We start from the raw sequence: 16357 nt of genomic DNA on the forward strand, positions 1-16357 counted from the left end.
TGAGCCCTGGGTCTGGGTTTCATCAAGGAAGTAGATTCCAGGTCCTTGACAATGCCCTGCTCCATCCCTGTTAAGCCCCTGACTTTGTATCCTGCTTCCCCAAACCAGCACTCTCTCCTCTTAGAGTGTTACAAGCCATAGTACTTGCCATTCAGTGGTTCATTCCTGTGAACCTCCTGTGTGCCTCAGTCTGTGAAGGATGCAAAGGTGATTCAGACTGGTTCCTTAATCTCAAAAATTTTACAGAGAAGACAGAAAGACAGGATGGCAAATTAAAACTGCTAATGTTCTTTGTAATGAAAAAGCCCACAGAGAACCAGATAGGTTCACCCCAGCTCACACAGTTTTTTATTTTTAAGAAATACATGACATTCCTCCTCACTTCTCCATACAGTTCCAGATGCAGACACACACACCCCCCGCCCCCCATAGTGTTTAGAGAGGTCAGTCTTTATAGTTATTGCACACCAAGTCTAACCCTGGGCCTGTGCTGGGCCCTCTTTGAAAGGGAAGAGTTCACAGATTAGCAGGTGACACATGCATAACTGCCACAGAGAATGAGGGTATAATAATAGAATTAGGTACATTTGCCATGGATACATAGGATAAGAAGACACTTACGTTTTTTTGGGTGGAGAAGGGAACTCAGAAGTCTTCTAAAATGAGAAGAAACCTGAGTGAGGTCTTCAGGGAAAGGAAGGAATTCTCCAGGTGAGCAATGAGAAGGCTGAGAATGTCCAGCAGAGAAAAAACAAAGTGGTTATAAAATAGCACAGTAATCAGCATGGTATGTTAGTGTTGTGGGATGGAGTGACCCAAGAGATGAGCCTGGAGAGACAGACCTGGGTCCCCTGCTGAAGGACAGGCCTCACTGATCACACAAGGGTCTATTTACTTATTAATTTTCATTCTTAATTGGATTTTGTTAAATATGTGTCATAGGCACATGGTATAAAATCCAAAAAGTATAAAAAGTATTTAGAGAATATTAAATCTTCACCCTTTCCCTACCGCCACCACCCCATCCCTCTTCCTGAAATAAGTTGCCATAACTGGTATCTTGGGCATCCTTCCAGAGCTATCTTCTGTACATTTACAAATATGTGTCTCTGTATTTTCCACATAAAGGTGGCATATGATACTTTCTGTCCTATACCTTGCTTTTTTATTTGGGTATTTATTTTATTTATTTGGGATGTGGATGTACCATAATTCATTGGATCAATCCTGTATTGATGTAATTTAGGTAATTTCTAGTCTTTTGCTATTATAAACTATGCTGCAATGAGTATCCTTGTATATATGTCAATTTGCACATGAAAGTATATCTATAGGCTAAATTCCCAGGAGTGGAACTGTTGGGCCAAAGAATATAAGTATTTTTAGTTTTACTAGATAATGCCAAATTACTATCCATAGAGGCTGTGCTGATGCCTGTTTCCCCATACCCTGCCGGGCAGGGAGTATTCTTAAACTTTTTGCTCTTTTAGGCTAGGACTTTTAGGCTTTAGCCTGTAAGTGATGATAAGCTGCTGAGAGGCTTTTAAGGAGGGGAGTGTCACAATCAGATTTATTTTTTAATTTTTTATTATTATTTTTAATTTATTTATTTTTGGCTGCGTTGGGTCTTTGTTGCAACACACAGGCTTTCTCTAGTTGCAGCGAGTGGGCGCTACTCTTTGTTGTGGTGCATGGGCTTCTCATTGTGGTAGCTTCTCTTGTGGAGCTGGGGCTCTAGGCGCGCAGGCTTCAGTAGTTGTGGCACGCAGGCTCAGTAGTTGTGGCGCATGGGCTTAGTTGCTCCGTGGCATGTGGGATCTTCCCGGGCCAGGGCTCGAACCCGTGTCCCCTGCATTGGCAGGCAGATTCTTGACCACTGCACCACCAGGGAAGCCCAGCTCCAAGGTGTTTTTGTCTGTTCGTGTCTTACTGGTTCTCAGAGAAGTTGGAGGAGCGTTTTTACTAACATTCTTCGGTCAGTCAGACTTACATTTGATGGCTCCTGTTATTCACCAAACTCTTCTATTTTTTTCGTATTCATACCATTCATTCAGAATTCCATATGCAGTAAAGTAACTTTAAGTTCTATACTTAATTTAAATATAATTTAATTAAATACATATTAAGGTCTCATACGTTCTGTTTGCTTTGGTTTTGTGTGTGGTTCTTCTGATACTTAGAAATATTTGTACGTAGTAATTTATAATTTAAATTTTATGTAATATCATCCGTAATTTTATCTGTTTAGTCAGTGTGTTTTACTTTTTTATGATGAGCAGTGATCGAGTTTCCACTTCCTCCCTACCTTTTTTCCCTTTCATTTTCTATCTCCTATTATCCCAAAGTTTTATTTCTAAGTGACTATCTTTGTATAGTTGAATATGCTGTATTTCTGTTACTTGGGTTTTCAGCTTTGAGTCATGCCTTTGATTCCTGGCTTGTATAAGTGATACAATTAAGGCACTTAACTCCACTTGTCATCTTCTTCCCCTTTCCCCTTCTGTGCTAGTTGTATCGTTTCTGCATTGTCAGGGCATAAACACTGACATTCTGATCTGCCACTCTAAACATTTTTGGTTTTAGTCTTGGTTCTATGGTTAAATATATGTTCAGTGTTCACCATCAATTCTTTTGCTGTGGTTTCCCCAGTCAACTTTTGGTTGACCAAAGTTTGTTCTCCAGTAGTTTCCTCCAGGGCCATGGAACACTATTCCTTAAGTTCTTGTATGTTCAAAATCTATTTTCTTAGCAATTTTCGTGTATTTTTGCTCATGTTTTTTGAGATCTGCCTCTGGTAGGCTGCTCCACTGTTCTTTTCCTGACTGTTGGACGTCTCCCTTGTATGTCTTCTGCTTGATTTCCACCCAGTCCTCTGTGATCCTACAGCTCTTGCAACCTCCCAGAGTTTCATCTATCTGCTTTTGGCAATCCTTACCCTTTTTTTTTTTTTTTTTTTTTTGAGACTGTAGGTTTTATTAGCCTCCATTTCCACTAACAATGGAATTTGCTTTGTTTTTTCTTGTTTACTTAGTTGGTTTTGATTATATCCAACAGGAAAAGAGGCAATTTACTGTTTTATGCCAGTACGTTTAGATAGAAGTTCCTTTAATTATATTTAAATGTGTGACCATATAGTATAACAACAAAGAACATGAGATTTGAAGCTAGACACACCTGGCTTCTAAACTAAACTCTACCGCTTACTATCTGATAATGGACAAACCATATTCCTTCTCTGACCATCAGTGTTCTTATCTCTAAAATAGAGATGATTCTTGCAACTATTTGATATTGTTGTGAGGAGTGAGGTAATACATATGTGATAAATAGGGGCCTAACATAGTGTTTTGCAAATAGCGGGTGTTCAGAAGGGTAACGTTATAATGTTTCATGGATCTCCTGGCATAGGTGTCATTCATAATGACTTTAACCCTCTCTGGATGGCATTGTGTAATTACCACTCACTCAGCATTAATAACGATGCTGTCCCTGATGCTGTCAAGGAGACCCTTTGGCACTCTCCCACTTCACCCCTAATTCTATCCAGGGCAGTTAGTGCCACAAGAGAGGGACAGATTGACTGCTCGGAAGCCCTGGGGAGAGGACACTCTCCTCCGAATGGCAGGGTTGAGGGGTGGGGTAGCACGTGATCAGGGGCTGTCAGGAGAGGCAAAATTTCTTCAGGGAGAGATGGGGAGGGCCAGAGCTAGACCTGGATTCTGGGTATTCCCTGGTCTAGACTCTGGGATCAGGGATTGGGTGGGTGGGCTTGGGACTCTGTCACCCCTAGCCGGCCTGAGAAACCAGGTGGCAGGATTCTCATCATGGCCGTTCTGGATGAGGTCAGAGGAGGCTGGGATATTGGATTGGAAAGAGATCCTAAGGCACGTGTAGTTAAGTTCTTGCTTCTGTCTGTGTGTTCTCAGGTCCAGGAGTCCCAGGCAACCATGGCTCCTACCACATTGGCCAGCAGCAGCTCTGATACAGTCTCTGCTGGTTGCAGCACCTCCAGAAGTCAGGACATCATTGAGCCCATGGACACAGAAACCCAGGAGGACAGGAGAGCATCTTCCGATCAGAACATTGGAGGCAAGAAGAATACAGAGGTGGATAGGAAGATGCAGGTGGATGGGAGGACGCAGGGAGACGGAACACAAACCACCCAGAGGACACAGGCAGATAGGAAGACACAGGTGGATGTTGTGACACAAGAAAGTGAGAGGTCAGAGTCAGGCAGGAATTCCCAGGAGGATGTGATGGCACGAGGAGAGGTGGGGACCCAGGCAGATGAGAGGACACAGGCAGACAGAAGGGTGCCGGAAGACAAGGGGGCATGGTCAGAGGGGAGCATTCCCACAGCCATGAAATGTTGGTCAGAGAAGGCGCCCATGACCGGTATCAGCCCACAGTCCAGGGCCCCCAAACGCCCACCTTCAGAGGATCCTAGGTCCCCTCAGATTATTGAATGCTTTGAACAGACCCCAGAAGAGTTCTCCGTCCCAGACAAACCTGATTTTATGCTCAGATCTGACGAGGCAGCAGGAACAGCCTCCGGGAACCGTGAGGAAACTGTGCCGGGTCCCCTGGTGGGGGGCCTCACGCGCGGGGCACAGCTGCCTCCTGAGGGCAGTTTGGAGCAGGTGGGAGGAGAGAGATGTCGAGGGCCAGAGCAGTCGGGTCCAGTTAAGGACAAGCCCGAGGAGGGCCTGTCCCAGGGCCCCAAGCAGGAACAGCCAGGAGAAGTGCCACCTGTGGATCTGGGTGGCTGTCTTCCAGTGGACCTGAGCCCCCAGGTGCCCACTCTGCCCTCTCTTCCTGGGGCTGGCCTGACTGATAACTCACAGCAGCAGCTGCCCAGCACCCCGGCTTCTCAGCACATGAACACAGCTGCCTTCCTACCCTCTGGGGACCAGGCCTCGCTGAGTTCTGCCCCCCCACTGCACCTGGGGCCGGGCACCCCCAGCCGGAGTCACCCGCCAGGAACCAGGGCAGCAGACGCTGAGGGGGCCTGCGCCAAGGTGCCCGGTGTGGAAGGGAGGACTTCAGGCTCCCGGACCTGTGACCCTGGCCTCATAGACTCCCTGAAGAGCTACTTGCTCCTGCTGCTGAAGCTGTCCAGCTCAGAGACGAGTGGCAGGGGCCCCGGGGCCCAGGGGGAAGCTGCCGCTGGGGATCAGGCACCCTCACCCTATCTGGTCCCCACCGTGGAAGTGGCCGGTCTGAGTCCCCGGACGTCACGGCGCATCCTGGAGCATGTGGAGAACAACCATCTGGTGCAGAGCGCGCAGACCCTGCTGCTGAGCCCCTGTACCTCCCGCCGCCTCACCGGCCTCCTGGACCGCGAGGTGCAGGTTGGCCGTCAGGCCCTGGCTGCTGCCCGGTGCCCTGGCCCCAGCCCCCTGTCTATCCCTGCCATCGTGGTAGGTGAGGAGGAAGGCCCTGGGCTGACCTCAGGAGGATCCAGTGAGGATGAGGGAGAGGTTTCCCTTGAGGGGCCTGGCCTCCTGCCGACCTCCCAGGAGAGCGGCATGGGTGGGGCGCTGGTGGGGGTGGGTGGGCAGGCAGCCCCTGGGCAGGGACTGCTGTCAGCAGAGAGCGGAGCCCAGGAACCCTTCCGAGAGGAGGAGATCCCAGGGGAAGCTCTGACAGATCTCCCCGCAGCTACGCCCGAGGAACTGGCTCTGGGGGCCCGGAGGAAGAGGTTTCTCCCTAAGGTCAGAGCAGCAGGAGACGGGGAGCCAACCAAGCCCGAAGAAAGGGAGAGCCCCTCGGGTTCCCCCCGGGGGCCCCGGAAGGGCCTTGCACCTGGGCCCCCGGGGAGTCCAGGGCGGGAGAAACGCTCCCCTACTCAGGGCAGAAAGGCAGGCATGCTGGAGGTGCCGCGGGCAGAGGAGGGGCCGGCAGCAGGAACCCTGGGCTCCAGCCCCAGAGCCAGCGACCTGGAAGCAGAGCTGGCCCTGGAGGAAGGCAAGCAGGGCACTCCGGCCAAGCCAAGGAGAGCCAAAGACCTGCTAAAAGGTGAGCAACAGGTACGGCTTCACAGGAGCGGGCTGCCCGGAACAGGGCCCTGCTGGGGTAACCCTGCCTGCTAGAGGTTTAGCGTACCTCTGTAAAGGGTATTCTTAGGTAATAATCCTGCAGGCTTTGGAATCAGAAAGGCCACTTGGAGTTGGAAATAGTACCAACTTTGTAACATTGTGAGGGTTACATGGGATAGAATAAATCAAGTACTCAGCACAGGGCCTGGCTTCAGTAGTATCCTAGCTCTATCATCATCATCACCACCGTAATCGCCTCTTTGCAGACTTGTCCCTCGAGTACAGAGTGGTATGGACAGGATTCAAACGCAGGGTCCTAGGTTTAGGAGCCTAGGCTGCAAACTGAAGTTCCTCTCTTGACTGCTGTCTGCGGCCTCAGCTGTGAGGCTCTCCCTGGCCTGGAGTGGAGGTGCCATACTATGTTCTTTCTAGCTAAGATGTGTGCTTTGAAGTCAGGGCAAAAGCCTCAGAGATACAGGTGGGACCCAAGTGAGGGCTGTGTGGAGGCTTAATCCCGTTTTCTCTCAGCCTGTGCCACCAAGGACACCCTGGGAAGCAGGGGTAGGGCCAGAGAGGGCACACGATGGAGGGGAAGTGGCTTGTCCCTCTCAACTGTGCCCCTGCTTCCAGCCCCACAGGTGATCCGGAAGATTCGGGTGGAGCAGTTTCCTGATGCCTCGGGCAGCCTGAAGCTCTGGTGCCAGTTTTTCAACATTCTTAGTGACTCAGTCTTGACATGGGCCAAGGATCAGCGCCCAGTGGGCGAGGTGGGCAGGAGGTAAGCCAGCTGGGTACCACCTCCACCTGACCTGGCTCCCTAATAAATTACAGCAGCAATACTGTGGGGGGCATTGTCCCAGCACTTTGGATCTACCTCCTCATTTAATCCTCACAAGATCCCTATGAGGGAGATTCTAGTATTCCCATAGTGAAGAGGAGAACATTGGGGCTCAGAGGTATTAAGTCACTTGCCCAAAGTCACACAGCTAGTGCAGTCCTGACCTGTGTGATGCAGGCCCAGCTCTTCCCAGAGCTCTCAGAGACAGGGCTCACAGCATTCTCTGAGAGCGGGGTCTGCGAAGCCTCAGGACCGCAGGCTGGCCCTGGGCTGTGCCATGGTGATGGCCTCACGGAGAGGGTCTCCTCTCTGCAGTGCAGGGGATGAAGGGCCAGCGGCCCTGGCCATCGTGCAGGCGTCCCCCGTAGACTGTGGTATGTATCGATGCACCATCCACAATGAGCACGGCTCGGCCTCCACTGACTTCTGCCTCAGCCCCGAGGGTGAGTGTGAGCTCTGCCCCCCCTCCCCGGGGTCTCTGCCTGGCCCCCACTGGGTGGGTGGGAGGGCGGCGGGGAACAGTCCTCTTTGCAGAGGTGGAGCTCTCTCTGGGCAGACCTGCCTGAGGATAGCGGCTTTCTCTTCTCTTTCTCCACACAGTGCTGTCAGGATTCATCTCCAGAGAAGAAGGTCAAGGTAGTGCCCCTCAGGGGGAGGAATGGGTGGGCCTGTGTCCCTACCCGGCTATCTGCAGGGGCTTCTTTAAAGACTTGGAATCTGTTCCAAATGCCATGTTTATCTCCACATACAGCTACCCTTTGCCTCCTAGTTTAGGATATGGTTTGTGGAGGAGGATGGGGGGGGACAGCTGTTTCAGAAGATGAGGGGGGAGGAAGTGGCTAAGGGGACGTCCTACAAGGAGTTCATTCAGCCTGTGCCCTTTGCCCATGTCAGAGCCCTTGATCAAGAGCAGGACTGGCCACCAGGGTACTTCTCACCCTGCCAGCTCCCTCCCCGGAGTTTCTCACAGTGGTCTGTGGACTCCTGCATTCGATTCACACAGGGAGCTTGCTGAAAATGCAGTTACTTGAGCCCTACTGCAGATACTCTTAATCACAATTTCTGGGGTAGGACCTAACACAATTGCATGTCAGTAGATGCCCTGGTGATTGTGATACACCCCAAAGTTTGATAAGCATTTTAAAGGCTCAAATATTAGGGGAAGAGATGTATTGCTCCTGCAAAAGACACACTAAGGATTAGGACCGTGAAGGTGGCTGGTGATGGAAAGGTTTCTAGAGCTTCATTTGCCAACTAATACATTAATTCCTTCCTTCATTCACTTATTTACTCATTCATTCAACTAGTGCCTTTTGTTCAGTTATCAAGTCAAATTTAATCAATATCAAATATAACCTCACCTAAAAACTAAAAAAGCCTAAAAACTTAGTAATAATACTTTATTATCATCAAATATCCAATCAGAGTTTCCCAACTTTCTCATAAGTGTTGGTTTATTTGAATTAGGAACCACTCAGTGCTTTTGGCTAATATAATCCCTTAAATCTATCAAATGTATAATAGTTCCTCCTCCCTCATTTGTTTTCCCCCCTTGCCATTTATTTGTTGAAGAATTTCTTACATTTTGGATTTTGTTGATTATATCACCATTTAACATGTTGCTTCATTGATGTGCTTCCTCTAAACTGGTAATTAGCTTGAGATGCTTGCTCCAATTCAGGTGCAAATTTTGGGTTGTGTGAACATTTCACAGGTGTGCTGTGTATTTCCTTTTGCATCCTATCTGGAGGCATGTGATGTCTGATTGTTTTAGTAATGTTAAGAGTGATCACTGGGTTCATTCAGGTGTTTTCTGCCTGATCTATCCCTTTTAAACTTTAAAAAACGGTATCTGATATAACCCCTGTCATCATCTAGGGGTTTTAGCAGTCACTGATTATCACCTAAGTCCTTTATTTCATTAAGGTTTGCAACATGGAGTATTTTAATTCTGTCATTTCTTCTTTATTCATTAGCTGAAATTTTTTGGAAAAGAAGAAATGGTTATTTGGTAATCCTGATACATATAGGTCCAACAGAAAATGAAGGAAAAAATACTTTCTTTTCCTCCTTGCTCTTATTAGATTTCAGAATAATGAGTTGGTGCCCTAACATCCTCCAAAGGTCATGAATGAGGGTTTTTTTTTCCAGAGGGAAGGTTTTTTTTTAACTTATAATTATGAAAGTATGGATTTTTAACACATTTGAATGTTCAATACTTTGCAATTATTTTGCTGTTGTTGTTGTTGGTAAGATTGTCTCATTTTTTGCCAGTAGAAGCCTCTTCAGGTTGGCTCTTGTGTCTTTCTGACAAGTTGCCAATTGTTTATGATACCTTACTTGCTTTATGGTCCAGAGATGTTTCAGGTCAGTCTAGGACACTTCCTGCCCTAGACCTGGAATCAACCATTTCTTTAGGGAGTTCTGGTTCCTTTTAGTGGAAAATGGTATTTAGTGATCCAAATTTGAGCTACTGCTACTGGATTTGTCTCACAAACTTTTTGTTTCAGTCAAACATGTTGGTTGAGATGGAGTCATTTATTCATTTGATCAAGACACTGAATTCTAAAACAAAGTAATTCTGATACTCTGTATTGATTGCTGCTTCCTCAGAAAACCCCGGCCTTCCACAGACACTGGCTGAGCCCTTGCTCTGTGCACACATGAGCACTGTTGAATGACGGCGGTTTTACCAGATACAGTGTCTGCCCTCAGGAGGTCATAGTCCATAGGGCCCCCCCCCCCCAGTGCACACCCAAAGAGCAGTCATGGACAGAGTGGTGGGGTGCTATGGGTCCCACAGCAGTCAGTGGGGAGCTTCTAGTTTTCCACATTTCTCCTGTTCCCCTTCAGTTGGAGAAGAGATTGAGATGACCCCCATGGTGTTTGCTAAGGGTCTGGCTGACTCTGGCTGCTGGGGGGACAAGCTCTTTGGGCGCCTGGTGAGCGAGGAGCTACGAGGGAGTGGACACGGGTGTGGCCTTCGGAAGGCCTCCCAGGCCAAGGTCATCTACGGGCTGGAACCCATCTTCGAGTCAGGCCTCACGTGCATCATCAAGGTGTCCAGCCTGCTTGTGTTTGGGCCCAGCAGTGAGACTTCTCTCCTGGGCAGAAACTATGACGTCACCATCCAGGTACTGTCCCATCCCCCTGCCCCATCCTTCCACTCTCTCATCCCTCCCCTTCCCAGCCTGGGTCCTATTGGGAAGCCCAGTATGGAGGAGGAAGCCACCTTAGTCTCAACTTTACCTCGACGAGAGCCTGAGATGTAGTCCAGGCTACATCTTTGGGGCCATAGTTTTCAAACTGTATTTTTCAGCAGAAAACTTTCTTCACTGCCCTCAAAGATATCTTTCACAGAAGCCTTATTTGGGAGTTAAAAGGGGAGTGACTGTGGGCGGGGTCGGTACCTTGCTCTCTGCAGTGTGGCCCCTGCGGCATTGCCATCTATCACTAGGGCTCCAGGAAACACACTTTGGAAACCACTTTGAAAACAAGTCCAAAGCCTCTTGTTTTACAAATGAGAAAAATGAGGTGCAGAGTAGGGAGGAGGGTAGGAATAAACCCCACCTCCCCCAGGGCTGGGATCCTCCCTGCAGCCTCTAGCAGATGGCCTTCCCACCAAGAGCCAGGCACGATAGAGAACCGGGATGCTTCCTTGCTGATCAGAGTTGGTTCTCTTCAATCCACAGGGGTGCAAGATCCAGAACATGAGTCGAGAGTACTGCAAAATCTTTGCGGCTGAAGCCCGGGCTGCACCTGGCTTTGGGGACGTGCCTGAGTAAGTGCACAGGGAGGGGCCCGTGCAGTGTGCAGACGTGTTGACTTGAGCTTCTGCAGAGAACCATGATTTCACAGCCTCCTGGGGGCCTTCTGAGTAATGGCCATGTGCAAATGGGCCCCCAGCTAACCCCATGCTCAGCTCAATGGTTCCACAAAATCTAGAAATAAAGACCTCAAGATTCACTGCCCACTTTAGAAGAGCTTCTGCTCTGGTCTTCAGTCTCCTCCCACCCACCCTAATTCCCCACTCCTTTGCCCAGTTTTTGCTGATTGCAGAGTTTGGGCACAGCAGGTTCTGGGCCTCTCTGAAGGTGATGGGGTAGGCTAAAGCTTCCAGGCAAACTGGTCAGGATTCTAATGTGGTAGGTGGGCAGGGTCAGTGTGGATTTTTGTAGGAGTCAGCTACACATGGAAATTGTTTTCATTTTGAGACTTGGAACTTCAACTCTTGAGTATTAGGGTCTAGCTGGCATTGAGCACAGTCTGGTTGAATCCTCTCAGGGGTATTCCTTTCTGTTTGGCACATACAGGTCTTAGTCCTCACTCAAGCGCAGAGGCCTCCTGGGGCTATAGCAGGGTTCAGTTCTAATCCCACTGACCTCAGAGAATGGAGGAGGCCTCCATTTCCTTTCCTGAACTCAGGGTGGAACCCCCCTTCCTTGCTGTCCTTCAGGCTCAGAGCTGAGAGTTCTGTTCTTGGAAGGGCCTTCCTTTTGGATCCAAGATTGTAGAATTGAGGTGGAGGGAGGAGCTCTCTGGGGCCATACTTCCTGCTCACTGCAGGGTGACACTATGTTTAGGATCATCCCACTGTATCTGATCTACCGGCCTGCAAACAATATCCCATATGCTACCCTGGAGGAGGACCTGGGCAAGCCCATGGAGTCTTACTGTTCCCGGGAATGGGGCTTTGCTGCGGCTCCAGCAGCATCTAGCAGCTCTGAGGCCGTGCAGAAATGCCAGACCTTCCAGCACTGGCTGTATCTGTGGACAAATGGCAGCTTCCTTGTCACCGATTTGGCAGGTATGAGGGTGTGAGGTGTGCATGTACATGTGCAGGAGAGCATGCGGAGGGGCAGGGTCACAGTTCTCGTTTACTAGTGTGCAGCGCACTTTTGCACGTATTCTCCTTTGCTTTCACAGTAACCTTGTAAAGTGCGTTGGACGGGAACCACTTTGTATGCAACGCTAATACATATCAGGGCCTCATGGAGCCTAGTCTATAACTGCAGTTGTATTTAAAGGAGTACACTCCAGGCTTCACTTAAAATTAAAAAGGAATTTACTTCAAAGACCGTTACATGGGATCTAATTCAAACCCCACAACCGCGTTTCCAAAATCTCCCTTTCCTTCTTCCCTGCAGCTCTGCTCTGAACTTTCTTATTCTCCAACTTCCTAAACTTTCTCTTCCATCCCCGCACACATAGCTTTGCAGTCTCCTCCTTCCCCGCTCCCCCCTCTGTCTTTGGTAGCTTTTTATTATGTAAACAAACTTAGTCTCTCTTGCTTCTTTTTAGTTTATTTCTATTTCTCCCATTACTCAGATTCTCCCCAACAAAGGAAGGCCAGCAAGCATGAATTCTCCTTCCTTCTTTGACCACTCCTTTCCAGGCCTACTCTCTGTAACCAGACAGGGCAGGGGAGAGGAAAAGATAAAATTCTCTCTACAGTGAGAGGACTGGAATGCTGGGAATATCACACACTATTACATTTTATCCCTGATGTAAATAAGTGAGAAAACCAAGGGCCAGAGATTGAAAACTGGCTTAAATGTGCTTTGCACTGGGGTTAAAGAATAAATATTAATACAATAAATATTGTATATACAACTCTATATGTTGAAGGGAGGGGGGCTAGTAACACATTAAACCATTATCATTCATTCTATTTGTTAACTCATAAATTTTTCTTTCCTTCCTTCCTTCCTTCCTTCCTTCCTTCCTTCCTTCCTTCCTTCCAACATTACTAAATATTGGGAAGATAAAAAGGTGAATTAGGAATAGCCATTGTCCTCAAGAAGCTATGATAAGTATACCAATTTCTACAATGCGATGATAACATAATATAGTAGAAAGACTTGAGAGTCAAAGAAATTCAAGCCTAGGTCTCATCATTTTCTAGCTGGGTCTGTGTTTTACAGAGAAGAAAAGCTCAGACAGGTTAGATCATTTAATCTCTCTGAGCTTCCATTTCCTTTCCCTCTCTAAGAATAATCATATCTTCCCTGCCTATCTCTCAGACTTGTTAAGAAGATTAAATGAGACTGTATTTGTGAAAGCCCTCTGCAAACCAAAATTCTGTGCAAGTGTAAGGGATCATCATTATTATAACACAAAATGGAATGTGATAAATGCTGAAAGAGAAATGACAAAGAAATTAATATTTATTGCATAACTACTGTGTTTCAGACACTAAGTTATAGTCCTACACATACTGTGATCTTCTCAATTCCCCTTCAAGATGGGCAGCATTATCCCTACTTTTACTGTCGAGGATTAGAGATAGTAAGTGACTGGCCAAGCACACACAGCTCCAAAGTGACAGAGCTGAAATGTAAATCCAGGTGTGCCTGGTTCTCAAGCCCACATTTGTGCCACTCTATCATCCACGGGTACTCAGGCCTGTTAGTGAGAGGTAGGTTCCTGGAGGAAGGCAACCGGACAGTGTACAAACAGGGAAGGAGAGTCACAGGCCTGACGCATGAATGCTAAGATGCTGGGGTGGCCTGGCCAGGGTGGGAAATGTCTCCTTTGTCACCACTTGCCTGGATCTGTTCTTCAAGGCTGTCTTAACCTAGGAGCCCATCTGAGCTTCTTGAAGTGCTTGCTTCCTGCCTTTATGAGTAGGTGGAAGTCAGTCTTATCCAGTGTTAACGTTTCTGCTGGCCCAGCCCTGAAATACCTTCACATTTCCACCTTCTCCCTCTTGCCCAGATGGGCTAATCCGTTATGAGGAAGGAGAAAGTTTTAGCTCAAAGCCAGAGGCCAGCTCAGTTTGTGACCTAATCTCATCCAGTAGAGGCAGGATTGCACAGCTGGAAGACTTTTGGATCTAGGAGTAAGAAAGACTGAACTTTGATTCACGGTGGTCATCGCACACAGTGTTCAATTATTAAATGAATGAATAAATGTGACTTTGCTGCAGTCACTTAACTTTGAGCCTATCTCCTCACCTGTGAAAATGGGAATATTATTACTACTAATAATACAAAGATACCCACACTGCCCATGAGACAGGCCAGGGTGATGCCCAATGAGAGGGTACCTGAAGATGTGCCCTGCAATCTGGCAAGTTCCCATCTAAAGTGATATCCATCTTGGAGACATGGGGGCCGTAGAACCAGTCCAGGATGCCATCAACTCCCCACTCTCTCTCTTTTCAGGGGTTAACTGGAAAATGACTGATGTGCAGATTGCTACCAAACTGCGAGGGTGAGTGCTTCTTGGGGACAGAATGCCCTCTGAGAGTCTGCTCAGGGTGTAAAATGTCAAAGTTCTTCTGGTTCTCCATCCCTGAGGTGCTAGACCTGTGACCAAAGAGTCCCACTTGCACCCGTGGCCATGTAGTAATGTCTCAGGGGCCACTGATCCCCACCTGCTGTGCCCCTGACCCCAGATCTGGACCAGTAGCTCTTGACGCCCATGCACAGGACCACCTACAGTCCTGGGCTCTCAGTGTACCTGCTCCTCTTCCTTCTCACTTGTGAAAGCTCATCAGGGTGCAGATAAGCAGGGCCCTGTGAGTAGAGTGGTGAGCTGGAGTCTGCTCTAATTTATGTTAATAAGGCAGATCATCCTCACACCAAGTGATGTCCCACCTGATGAATTCCACAGGCCAGGGTGTAATGAGACCTCAGTTTAGAACTGAGGTTTTGGATGCTGCCATCTGAGGTGACCCCAGGTGGACTCCCCAGCACCCCGAGGTAAGGTAGGGTGTACCTTGGGCACGACACCCTGGCTGTGGCCACCCCACAGTCTGTCCCCCAAGGACTCTCTCTCTGGGTGGGACTCCTACTCAGCTCTTACTATTTGGCTGCAGATACCAAGGCCTCAAGGAGAGCTGTTTCCCTGCCCTGCTGGACCAGTTTGCCTCTTCCCACCAGTGCAACACCTTCTGTGAGATGCTGGGGCTAAAACCTCTCAAGGGCCCTGAGGCTGCCCACCCCCAAGCCAAGGCCAAAGGCTCCAAGAGTCCATCTGCCGGCAGGAGGGGCCCCCAGCTGAGTCCTCAGCCCCAGAGGAAAGGCCCCCCCAGTCCCCAGGGCACCCGGAAGAGTGCCCCAAGCTCCAAGGCCACCCCTCAGGCCTCAGAGGCAGTCGCCACCCAGTTACTGGGACAGCATCCCATCCAAGATGGAGGCTCCAAGGCCCAGGGCATGCGGTAGCCCCCACAGGAGGCTGGGGGCCTCCACCCAGCAGCAGACCAACAAGGAAGCAGCTCGAACCGATGGAGATGTTCCCAGTACAGGACTAACTGGAGCAGGTGCACTGAGGAGGCACCACTCGGGGCCTCTGCCCGCAGCCTCTCCTCACTCAGCTCCTCATCAGATGCTTGGTGCATGACACCCTGCCCGGTGGCCTCTCCTGGTGCCCTCTCCTGGTGCCATCGTCACCGCGGCTCCCAGGCCCTACCTCCCAGGGCCTGGCAGCCTAGCCCTCCTTGAAGTTTACACTGGCCACTGCTGGAGGCTCCCTGAGTCCTCTGCATGAGTTCTGCAACCAACCCCTTGCCCCAGGCCCTGCCGTGAATGTTGTACTCTGGGGGCACGCAGGCCAGCACCTACCCTTTTCCCTTCACTTGGCCCTGATCCCTCCCTGTCCTCAGGGCTCCAGACTTCCTCTGCAGTGTCTGGCCTGGTGACTCTCAGGGTGTCTTTTCCTTCGAGTAATTTTGCCTCATTCATCCCAGCTTATCTTGCAACTAAGCTGTCCCTGAGCCCGAATGGGGCTCAGGGCCCTTCCAGAGACTGTCATATCCTTGTGCAGTGATCTTTGGTGATGTGTGTTCATGCTCTTCCTTCCCCCATCACTCAGGCACTCAGTCACCTGCTTCCCATGCTCCCTTGCACCCTGTCCCCCATCCCTGGCTTTGAGCCCAATTGCAGCCTGTTGCCTGCCTTTCACTGAGTTCTGTTTGTTCCCCTGCCCAAGGGCTTCCCTAGCCTGACCCTCACCCTACCCACCATACCTAGGTGAGGAGCAGACCCTCTGGCCACTCAGCCCACCCCAGGACACTCCTCCCCTACTTCTCCCAGGCCCTCTGCCCGTGAGGTGAGAGCTGGCATGAGGATTGCATCAGCAGCTGTGGCCAGAGGGAAGGTGTTGACTTTGTGGGACCTTGTGCTCCGTACTGAAAGGAGGTGGGGTCACAGTGAATTTCACATCCCCTCTTGACCAGGGATAGAGGGCTGGGACTCTTCTCCAGAGGGTATGCACCTGGGAGGTGTAGGAAGAATGCAATCCACCCATGTGCAGGGTGGAGGAGTGTCTCTGTGCCTGGGAATTAGGACCCCTGCCCCTAACCATTAGCTCTTGACCCTGGAACTCCAGCTCTGGGCCTCAATATAGGTTCCCAAGGAATTGCTGTGCTCGGCCCAGCACCCTGGGCCCTTCCTGAGAACCTTTCCTTGAGGCCTGGGATGGGGTGGGTCTGGAGCTAGCCTGCTCCCCTTGGAATGCAATAAAGGCAGCAACTGTG

The 16357-nt window shown here is 49.5% G+C and overlaps 1 protein-coding gene across 3 annotated transcripts in view; it reads left to right on the top strand.

The window, feature by feature from the left end:
- The window catches only part of ALPK3 (alpha kinase 3), a 47412-nt gene extending 31055 nt beyond the window's left edge, over nt 1–16357 (top strand). For all 3 annotated transcript variants that reach the window (XM_082448514.1, XM_082448516.1, XM_082448515.1), the window contains 9 exons: nt 3927–6018; nt 6669–6816; nt 7192–7319; nt 7477–7512; nt 9730–10010; nt 10569–10657; nt 11460–11683; nt 14043–14091; nt 14699–16357. In XM_082448514.1, the coding sequence (XP_082304640.1) occupies nt 3927–6018; nt 6669–6816; nt 7192–7319; nt 7477–7512; nt 9730–10010; nt 10569–10657; nt 11460–11683; nt 14043–14091; nt 14699–15044 (3393 nt within the window). In that variant the 3' untranslated portion in view covers nt 15045–16357. The remainder of the gene's footprint in view (nt 1–3926; nt 6019–6668; nt 6817–7191; nt 7320–7476; nt 7513–9729; nt 10011–10568; nt 10658–11459; nt 11684–14042; nt 14092–14698) is intronic.

This window comes from Balaenoptera physalus (genome assembly GCF_965194825.1).
Source record: "Balaenoptera physalus genome assembly, chromosome: 2".
NCBI classification, from domain to species: Eukaryota; Metazoa; Chordata; class Mammalia; order Artiodactyla; family Balaenopteridae; genus Balaenoptera; species Balaenoptera physalus.